The sequence below is a fragment of the Mixophyes fleayi genome, chromosome 4 (genome assembly GCF_038048845.1).
Source record: "Mixophyes fleayi isolate aMixFle1 chromosome 4, aMixFle1.hap1, whole genome shotgun sequence".
In the NCBI taxonomy this organism is placed as follows: Eukaryota; Metazoa; Chordata; class Amphibia; order Anura; family Limnodynastidae; genus Mixophyes; species Mixophyes fleayi.
This window is the reverse complement of record NC_134405.1, coordinates 197,861,773-197,872,947: the sequence shown is the minus strand read 5'-3', so window position 1 is coordinate 197,872,947 and position 11,175 is coordinate 197,861,773. Positions and strand designations below refer to the sequence as shown.

General features: G+C 37.9%; 1 protein-coding gene across 1 annotated transcript; it reads left to right on the top strand.

Annotated features, from left to right (window-relative positions):
* The first annotated feature begins 3,771 nt into the window (after positions 1-3,771).
* Positions 3,772-7,608, top strand: AMIGO2 (adhesion molecule with Ig like domain 2). Its single transcript, XM_075209089.1, has 2 exons — positions 3,772-4,113; positions 4,370-7,608. The coding sequence occupies exon 2, from the start codon at positions 4,477-4,479 to the stop codon at positions 6,025-6,027; it is 1,551 nt and encodes a 516-aa protein (XP_075065190.1). The 5' UTR covers positions 3,772-4,113; positions 4,370-4,476; the 3' UTR covers positions 6,028-7,608.
* Positions 7,609-11,175: the final 3,567 nt, after the last annotated feature.

Genomic DNA, 11,175 nt, shown 5'->3' with positions numbered 1-11,175 from the left:
ATGGTGGAGATTGGACGCAGATCTAACACTAACATTGCAGCCATGGCGTCTGTGATTCGCTTGGCGACTGGGTGACTGCTGTCATATTTGCTTCCCCTCGCAAAGGATTGTTTCACAGTTAATTGCTGAAATGTAGGACTGCTCATTTTATTCACCTGCCTCTGGGATGACGATTCACCCCCAGCAGCAGCAACAGCAGCAGCAGGACTAACGCTTTCTTCAGAGGAATCAATAATAGTGCCGGAGTCATCCAGCCTTAAGTGGGATGCCGGGCTAACTCCGAGCGCTACTGAGGATATTGATGAGGATGGTGTGGTGGGTGTATTTTGTGGCCGTCGGTATGTCGGTGAGCGGAGGGTCTTAGCTGATGAGGGAGTGCTTGTATTCTTTTGGGAAGAACTTTCAGCTTTTCCCAACACTTTGCCATGAACTCTCGTTAAATGGCGTAACATAGACGAGGTTCCAAGATGGTTAAGGTCCCTCCCTCGACTGACTGTGGCTTCACATACACTACAAATGGCTATACAATTGTTGTCTGGATTTGGGTAGAAATAATTCCACACATAAGAAGTGGATTTTTTTGTTTTATGCCCAGGCATGACAATGGCCTTTTTCTTGTCACGTGCCAGAACTGCTGCCACTGGTGCAGGACTTACACAAACAACCTCATCCTCATCAACATCCTCATTAGCGCCCTCGTCGCCTACACAAATCTCCCCCTCATCCTCTTCTAATTCCAAAGTGGCATCCTCAATTTGGGTATCACCGGCTACACTCGGGCTATTAAGGCACACATCAGCAGAATGCTCACGATTAGACATCCCACTGTTGGATGGACTCTCCACAGGGATTGTTGTCATTTGTGAATCAGAGCAAATATTCTCCTGTAATGCCTCACTGGTATCTTGCAGCTCAGCTTTGACGCGTAACAGTAGTTGTGCACCAATTGTAGGCTGGGTAACTTTTTGGGATCTGCCACTAATAGCCAAAGGTGAAGGCCTCATTCTCTCTTTGCCACTGCGTGTGTAGAATGGCATGCTTGCAATTTTTTTTTTATCGTCACTTAACTTTTGCTCAGTTACACTTCGTTTTCGCTTCAATACAGTAAATTTTTTTTTGGTTTTTGTTTTTTGCACTAATTTGAAAACACTCTGTTGTTTGACATCGCCTTGGCCAGATGACGTACTGGGAACACTAACATCAGGACTGGTGACAGAACCTGGTTGCTCATTTAGATCATATGTGGACTGCTTTGAATCCATTGCGTAGATACTGCTGACAGATATGACTTTTGACAGCCAGAAATATTAATGCACAATTAGGGAGGACACCCCAAAAACACTGAGGAGTGCTAAAATTTATTGAGTAGATACTGCTGACAGATATGACTTTTGACAGCCAGAAATATTAATGCACAATTAGAGAGGACACCCCAAAAACACTGAGGAGTGCTAACATTTATTGAGTAGATACTGCTGACAGATATGACTTTTGACAGCCAGAAATATTAATGCACAATTAGAGAGGACACCCCAAAAACACTGAGGAGTGCTTAAAATTATTGAGTAGATACTGCTGACAGATATGACTTTTGACAGCCAGAAATATTAATGCACAATTAGAGAGGACACCCCAAAAACACTGAGGAGTGCTAACATTTATTGAGTAGATACTGCTGACAGATATGACTTTTGACAGCCAGAAATATTAATGCACAATTAGGGAGGACACCCCAAAAACACAGAGGAGTGCTAAAATTTATTGAGTAGATACTGCTGACAGATATGACTTTTGACAGCCAGAAATATTAATGCACAATTAGAGAGGACACCCCAAAAACACTGAGGAGTGCTAACATTTATTGAGTAGATACTGCTGACAGATATGACTTTTGACAGCCAGAAATATTAATGCACAATTAGAGAGGACACCCCAAAAACACTGAGGAGTGCTTAAAATTATTGAGTAGATACTGCTGACAGATATGACTTTTGACAGCCAGAAATATTAATGCACAATTAGAGAGGACACCCCAAAAACACTGAGGAGTGCTTAAAATTATTGAGTAGATACTGCTGACAGATATGACTTTTGACAGCCAGAAATATTAATGCACAATTAGAGAGGACACCCCAAAAACACTGAGGAGTGCTTAAAATTATTGAGTAGATACTGCTGACAGATATGACTTTTGACAGCCAGAAATATTAATGCACAATTAGAGAGGACACCCCAAAAACACTGAGGAGTGCTTAAAATTATTGAGTAGATACTGCTGACAGATATGACTTTTGACAGCCAGAAATATTAATGCACAATTAGAGAGGACACCCCAAAAACACTGAGGAGTGCTAACATTTATTGAGTAGATACTGCTGACAGATATGACTTTTGACAGCCAGAAATATTAATGCACAATTATGGGGGACAACCCAAAAGCGCTGGGGAGTGCCAAATATGAAGAAAAAATAATAAACCTCTATCCTCCTCTCTGCACTAGCGATTTTGGTTAGAGCAATTGCAAGAACAATATTGTATTCTTTCTCTGTCCCTGCTCTAATTAGCCTATGACTACACCCTGCTCTCTCCCTCTGTCAAATGGCGATGGATTGCTGTGGAGGCGTGTATTTATAAAGTTGAAGTATCGCGAGAACCGAGTCCCGAGATCCGACGACGTCACAATGACGTTCGGCCTCGATTTGGATTCGGAATTGGCGGGAGAGTACCGAGCTGCTCAGCTCGGTACTCGGATACCCAAAGTTCGGGTGGGTTCGGTTCTCGGAGAACCGGACCCGCCCATCTCTAGTAATAACACAGATAGCACCTAATTGGCCATGCCCATCAGATGAGGTGCTACTACAGATTAAGATACAGGGTCAGCCACTAGTCAAACAGCCAAGGGAAAGGGGAGCTTGCCTCTTCCCAAAGGTGAAAATCTCCTGAGCTTCCAAATGGGGAATCTTTACATTAAGTTATGTAATGTTATGTATGTATGATTGGTGGAAAGCAGCAGATTTGATAGAGAGAGTGACATATGTAAACTATGTGGTTTATAACATTTAAACCTTTAACATTTTACATTTTCCTTTTATGGTATACATGAAATATCATTATAGAAACATGTTTACCTGTAGTTATCTGCACTAGACTTTTGACAATTTTTTAATGGAAGTAATTATCCTATAAAATTATACCCTTTACAATATCATTCTACGGTGTACTTTTATGCAACCCCACATCAGACTGCTAATAGTGATTTATGCACACTATTAAGAAATTCTCTCATAGCTGACATGTAGACGATATGTAGAATTGGAAAGGAACACTGCATTTGGATGCGCAATTAGCTGTGTGCTGGTGCCTCTCCAGGGAAATAGATCTGGAATGTGCTGTTGCTATGTTGTCAGAGATTTACAGTAGCTCTTGATATTGGTCACTAAGTGACAAAAAGATATGTATTTTCATAGTACCCTAGTGACACTGACTAATGCTTTTTAAATATTGAAAATGCTTTCACCTTCCGGTGGTTAACTGTAGAAAGAGGCAGTGATTGGTGATAATGAGGATGCCTGTCCCCTTTGAGCTACAGCAGTAAAGATCTTCACGCTTGGCAGGATTGAAGTCTGAACAATACATCCCTAGGGTGACTCTGAAATGGAATTTTCTCACAATATGCAAACATTTTAAGTAAAGAGAATGAAAGGATAGAGTGGGATATACACAACATCATAGGTTTAGCAAGATATGAGAGGGGGGGATGGGAGCCAATGCCTGTAGACACAGGCAGCAGCATCTGTGCTGTCTGTGCCCTCATCAGTGAGCTTTGTATATTTCTCTATGCTGACTGCAGCCAATCGCAGTGCACAGGTGAACAGAGGCTGGGCAAGCTCAGCTGAGAGCTCACATAAACGATTCTCTCTTAAATGCAAGCAGCCTTGATCAGACGGGATAATACAGCAAACAGCACACAAACCTGTTTCTCTTCTGCCTATGAAACTTCTCTGCTACCAGCATACACAGTAGCAAGGAATGAAGACAAAGAGGAAAGGTGCTTGTGGTCTTCATTGCCCACATGCAGACATCAGCTAGTGAAACGACGCTATGGAACAACAGGTAAATAGCACTTAGTTTTATTATCTTTGGTTTTCATGGTACATTCCCACAGCTAGATGGTTCTGTTAAATAATAGTTTGATTGCAAACTAGACTTATTTAAAAAAAAATAATAATTTGTGTTTGTGTTGTGTGAACTTTCAAAATGCTTTTTAGTGCAATTTTAATAAACTAAATCAAATGTGTCACATTGTTTAAACTTTTACTATACTCTATATGCAGCTGCTTACTCTAAACTCAGTCTTTTTAATTTTCAGTGACTGAAACTACAAGATAAACATTTGTATATGTCCCTTTAAGATACCTCCAAGATTGAATTCATGATTTGTGGGCGTCACAAAATATTGGCTGAAAAAAAGCCATAATGTCTTTCTTTGATCCATCTCTCTCTATGGAACTTGTCCACAGAAAATGGAAAAGCATTGCTTATGTTTTTCTGTTGTCTATCATCAGCATTGTTGGTGGTGCTCCTGGGGTGTGTCCTCCAGCTTGTATCTGTGCCAGTGATATAGTAAGCTGCACTAACAAGAACTTATCTATAGTGCCCAGGACAATCTTTAAGTTCATTAGAAGACTTGATTTAAGCTACAATAAAATAGGGTTTTTGGACCCAGACTGGTTCCCAGTCCTGTTTGATAAACTGCACACTTTAATATTAAACCATAACACTATTAGCAGCATTTCTACTGGCAGTTTCTCCACCATCCCAAATGTGAGATATCTTGATTTATCATCAAATAATCTAAGGACGCTGAGCAATCCAGTTTTCCAAGAACTTAGAATGCTGGAAGTCCTGCTGCTGTACAACAATCAGTTAACACATATTGATTCTGGGGCATTTGGAGGGCTCCACAGATTACAGAAATTATATCTGAGTTACAATGCACTGGCACATTTCCCACTGGACTTGTACGTTGGCAGAAGTAAACTGGCAGAACTTGTGTTGTTGGACATCTCTCACAATAACTTGCAAACAGTGCCTGTCCAGCAAATAAGTTTAATTTCAGCAAGGCAACTTAGTGGAATGTACCTTCACGAGAACCCGTTTTTATGTGACTGCCATTTGAACATGATGTTAAACTTTTGGTTCCACAGACACTTTAGTCCAGTTGTGGATTTTCAAAATTACTATGGCTGTACTTTACCATCTGAACCTAAAAAACTGCATCTGATCCAAGAGAGTTTTCTCAACTGTTCCGAAAGTGCTGTGAATGGTTCATTTCATGCATTTGGTCTGTTGTACGAGGCTCAAGTTGGAGAAAGGCTGGTGGTGCATTGTGACAGCAAGATAATAGACACAGACACGCAATTTATTTGGATAAACCCAGAGGACAAAATACTGGAACCAGAAATGAAGACTGAGCATTTCAATGTGTTTTACAATGGGAGTCTGGAAATTAAAGACGCCCAAATTGCGGATTCTGGAATTTATTCATGCATTGCAATGAGCAAAATAAGACTGGTTAATGAAACTATAGATATTAGAATAACAGTGGGCAATTTTACAAGTCACAAGTCTCATGCGCATGAAGCATTCAATACTGCCTTCACTACACTTGCTGCTTGTGTAGTCAGTATAGTTTTGGTCCTTCTGTACCTTTATCTCACCCCCTGCAGATGCTGGTGTAAATCCAGGAAACACAAAAGGAAGCAGAACCAAAACAGTGCCCATTCCTCTATCTTAAGTGCCACACCATCACACGAGCCCTTGGATGAAAGAAAATCCAGCACTGGGAAACGGGTAGTGTTCTTGGAGCCTGTCAAGGAAGCAGAGCAAGGCCAAAATGGAAAAGTCAGACTGATTCCCAGTGAGAACCTCACAGCAGAAAGCATCTTAAAGAACAGCAGATCAAAGTCTGACTCTGATTCTGTCAGCTCTGTCTTTTCAGATGCCCCTTTCATTGCTCCGGTGTAACCATTTTCCTGTATCTCTGTATCACATTTACAGACTGCACATTTGGAATATTAAAAGCAACAGTGACTCTCAAGCAAACATATACGACTTGTAAACAAATGCATTTGTAATGAAATATTTCATACAAAGAAATGAATGTACTATATGTCACTAGCTACAGACACATGCAGAAATGGTTTAATTCAGGAATTGCTTATAAAATGACGATCTATATTCTCTACTTGTCTTTGTTTAGTGTAGATTCTTCTGTTTTAGGAAGGCCAGTTTCTATTCTTCAGCTCTGGGAATTGTTTTGAGTTTACATTTTTAACAATTACAGTTCTTCTATGGACACACTCTCTGCTCTTGCCAGGCATTGAATGCAGTCTTAAACTATATTACTATAATATATCTCGACAACAGAGGTCTGAGGTTTAATGTAGCAAAATACAGTTATATTTTAGGGAATTAAATCCCAGGACTCACTTATGTGGTGATGGAAAATGTTTATCCCATTTTACTATATCTAAAATGAGCGTCTTTCATATTGTATCTTTAAACTCCATTAATTGCATTCATGTTTTATTCGAACATAATCACAAAATGGAAATCTATGTGTTTTTATCTATGTCAATTCAGTTGCTTTGAGTTATTTTAAAAAAATGTCTTTTTCCTAGTTTTTAGTGTAGGTGGATTTAAAAAAAAATGCCTTTGCTGTGCAAAGTGATTATTTTGAGCTAAATATTAGCACTGACAGAAAATCATCCAAATAGGACTTCTGGTATTTTCATTGATTACTAGTACAGATGTTCACTTACAATAGTTTAATATTCTAGAGTAATTTCTCATCCTTTTTAATCATGCAAAGCTGATATTTAGGTAATGGTGAATGATATTTCAGTTAATGTTATTATATTTTAAAAATGTTTTACAATATTTAAAATGTATATATTGGTATCCAGTCACATTGTACTGTGCACAGGTATGTTTGCACTAATTTTAACAGGTTAACCAAAATACATGAGCAACAAGTAAATTACTTGTAAATCTTGAAATGGCTTGGAGGAAACACCATATGTTAATTATTTACATAGGGGTTCTGCATTTTAATAACAGTTTAGTTAGAATTCAGTGTTTGGCATATATGATTAGTATCTACCTTTAATATATTCATCTGTATGAATTATTAAATAGCTTTACCCAGTTTCAATGATATAGTGTGCTAGCAGCAATGTAATAGCCATAATGCTTATTTAAACCAATGTTACATTGTCACGTATCCCGACTAGAAAGGTATACAATAGATAAAACATAATGTATCACCCGTTACTGTATGTTCTACTATTATTATGCTTACTTTGCTCCATATAGCATACATGTATTTTTAATATTTATCTTTGAATGACTTTGAAAATATGGTTATATTTTTGCTGAATTCTTTGGCATTATAAATCGCTATGGTTGTGTATGTGAGTTAAAACGTCATCACAGTGATAAATAGAGCAAGAATCTGGTAACGTGGAAATAGGATGGAGATATATCATCTGTCTTTTCAATATAGAATTTGCTGGCTAATAAATGAATGAATGGATTGTTTTATAATGTGTTTCTTAATGTTGTAATATGTACTATTTTGCTCAAGATAATGCTCTTCAATTGCTTAGACTATAGAATGATTCAGACCATAAAATATTTTTCCATACTTGCTGTCTATACTATTTGCATTATACTCAAGGGGTAAATAAAATGACAGCAAAAAGTTCAGCAAATTCTTATTTTTGATTGGTATCATAAACATATTGAATCGTTGTCAAGGTGAGTACCATGAAAATAATCACATTTATGATATTGTATGTTTTTAATGGTAATTTTCATGAATAGAGTATCTTTTAAATTTAAATCTATTTTTCTATGTTCTTATATAAACTTCAGACATTAAAAATATTAATCATGATATTTGTGGGCAATTGAGCATATTAATGGATATAATATAATTATAATCTCCCACTCTTCTCATTATTGTTCATTTCAATGTGCCCTTTTCTGTTTCTTGCTAATGACATTGCAACACTTACTCTGCTTTTAGAATTTAACATTCTATATTTTAACTCCTTATAGTTGTCATGTTCTAGCGCTGCTACTGAAAGAGTTCGAGCAAAGGCAACAGGCTGGGACCTGTATATGCTATACGCCATATTTAGTGAGGCTGGAAACCGAGCACTACCATCAAAATGTAGAATAAAGAAGCAATAAACGCTAAGTAGAAATAGGGAAACTTAATATTTATTATAAAAAGCCACATTCTGTCATGTGTTGTCAGACAAGCACATTCACCTCTGCAGAGTTACGAATATTAGATCAGATAAAATACAAGTTACTGTACACCAGTGGATCCCAAACTTTCTCAGTTCGTGGCACCCTTAGGGCCTCCATAATTTTTTCAAGGCACCCCAAGTCAAAATAATTACCAAGTAGTCCCCCACCTTGCTTACCACAGGCCCTGGCTGCGGCACCCCTGTGAGATCGCCGCGGCACCCCAGGGAGCCACGGCGCACAATTTGGGAACCCCTGCTGTACACAATTAAAATACTAGATCTCCCAAATGTCCCTATATAGGCATAACAGTCTTGATTTGAGGGGTCTGTCCCAGATGCTGACCATCAACACCTTTGTCCTGACATGTATGTATGAATGACCTGTTGACCACCGCTCTACATAATGGCATGGGAGTTTATAGGGAGGTGGGTAAGGAATGGACAAGCACTTCAGATGTGCTAGACATGCCCCTAGTGTGTGCGACCAATTCACCAATATGACATAGCCACGCCCCAGTTTCATGTGACCATACCTCCTTGTGTCATAGCCACACCCTATTGTGACATAACCACGTCCCTTTTTGTGTGCATAAAACGTCCCGATTCAATAAATACAAAAGTAGTACTAAAATTACACAGGGCAACACTACAATAAATGTACGAAACCAGTCATTTTCGGATCCAGTATATATGAAGAATGATTTGCCCCCAGAGCAGTGCAATTCAGTCTGATTGTTGGCACCATCATTTCTAAAAGGCGAAGAACTCAACAATGGCACTTTTTCATTTTGTTGATGATTATTAATCTATCAATCTGTTTTTAAATGTGAAGTGTGTATCGTGTTTATGGACTGTATTGATGATATGACTACATTGTTAATTTTCAAAAATAAAAATGTTCATGTTTAATTAAACAGAATGTAGTTAAACCATGTCTAGCAGACTACATATTGTCATATTTATTCAATATGACAAGGATATAATTGTTAACAGATTTCCACCTGGCATCAAAGTGAAAGCACCCAGCTATCCACCTGACAATATTGTTAGTTTTATGATCTACGGTCATCGACTAGTTCTGTTATTCTGTTCTTATAAATCGAGCACTGGTTAGTGTCCTACAGTTCCTTTTCATCAGTGCCATAGTTATTTCCAATTCCTCTGCTTCTGTATACTGAATTCATTTTTATTACTAAGCATTCTGATTCTGATGGACTGGAAGCTAATATGTATCAAATATTAATATATACAATATATTAAGTTAAACTATAACTAAGTTAATTAAACATATCATAGCAGAATCTATAGTGCACCAAAGTCAGACTAGACTGCATTGCATGTGATATATTTAAATGCACCTGCCCAACAACAAAGTGTCACTGCAAATTATTTTAAAATGTTGGCAGCCATGATAAATTAACTGTCAAAGACTGACTATATTTTATTGTACCAAGCAAGCTTGAACCAGACACCTTCTACAAACACTTAAAGTTTAATTTTTTTGACAGTTTTGAAACCCCAAACCACTGGCCATGTGTTACATTTTCAAATTAACTAAATTTCATAGTATTTAGCCAAAACCTCATGTGGCTTAGGAAAAACTTTGTTAGCTGAGTGAAGGATGAGAGACGGGCTCCTGATTACCTGCTCATCCAGTAAGTAAATGGGCTTACCAGACATTATTTATTTTCAGTGGGAGCTCCTCAGGAGCAGTAGGTGTCGGCAATGAGCGTTTTGTTTTTTTTATTCATATGGATTACGTCGGATCAAGAACAGAAGAAGATTCCAGGTAAGTATATAAATATTAATACCACTACACTGCAGAAAAAATTGGACCAAAATGATTTCAGTTTTGTACAGGGGCCATATTATTTATTGATTTATTTATTTTACAGGGACACTATTTTTTTTACTGGGGCATCATTTATTTATTTATGAAACGCGTGCATTAAGTATTTGTTTCTTTAGTAATTGGGAGCTTTCTGATTTCTTATTTCAATAATGATGGAGCTATTACAGATTTATTTATAAATGGGGTCACTGTCCTTTATTTACTTATTATTATAGATACATATTAACAGGTTTTGCTAATGATTTTTTTATATTTATTTAATTATTTGTTTTTTAACGTAATGACCTGCAAAATACTGTAACCAGGGGCAAACGCAGGATTTGTAGAGGGGGGTTTCCACACCATGCCGTCAGTGAGCGCGACCAGCATGCATGGGGGGTGTGGCTATAATTTTAGACAGTGCTTGGCTGCTCTCCAACTCTTCCTATCCCCATAATATACATGGACAATGCTGCGTGCTCTACTGCTCTCCCTTTTCAAGCAGAGCCATGTGAAGCAGGGATAGGGTCTAGCCACCTCAATTATACAGTGCTCCATGCTTGGAGGGGGGTTTCCAGGCACTAGGAAACCCCACCCCTCGGTTTGCCTATGGTAGCTTTAACAACATGCAGCTTGAGCTATCTCGTCTGTCACAACCACCTCTTTTTGTCTATCCGCTGCTCATCATTCTGATGCTTTGTATTCTTAGCATGTAAACAAAACAAAGGCGTAATTTTGTAAATTTCCCCCTTAATCCCAGTTTCATCATTTTTAAGATGTATTGAGGTAATAAGTGTATCTAATTATTATTTTCTGACATGATATCTCTATTGTAGAACTGTTTTGATTGAAATGTTGACTCAAGTTATTTACAAGCACAATGTATTGAAACCCTATGATAGTGGCCATGTTGTAGCCACCACAAGAAAAATGGTTAGGATGCTGTCGGAGGAATACTTTTATATTTATAACTCAGGAAATGAACCGAAAATTATTTCAAGCTTTCATGCTAATATGTCAGTT

Excerpts from the sequence above, each read along its gene's own strand:
- AMIGO2 (XM_075209089.1), top strand. The coding sequence starts at position 4,477 with ATGTCTTTCTTTGATCCATCTCTCTCTATGGAACTTGTCCACAGAAAA.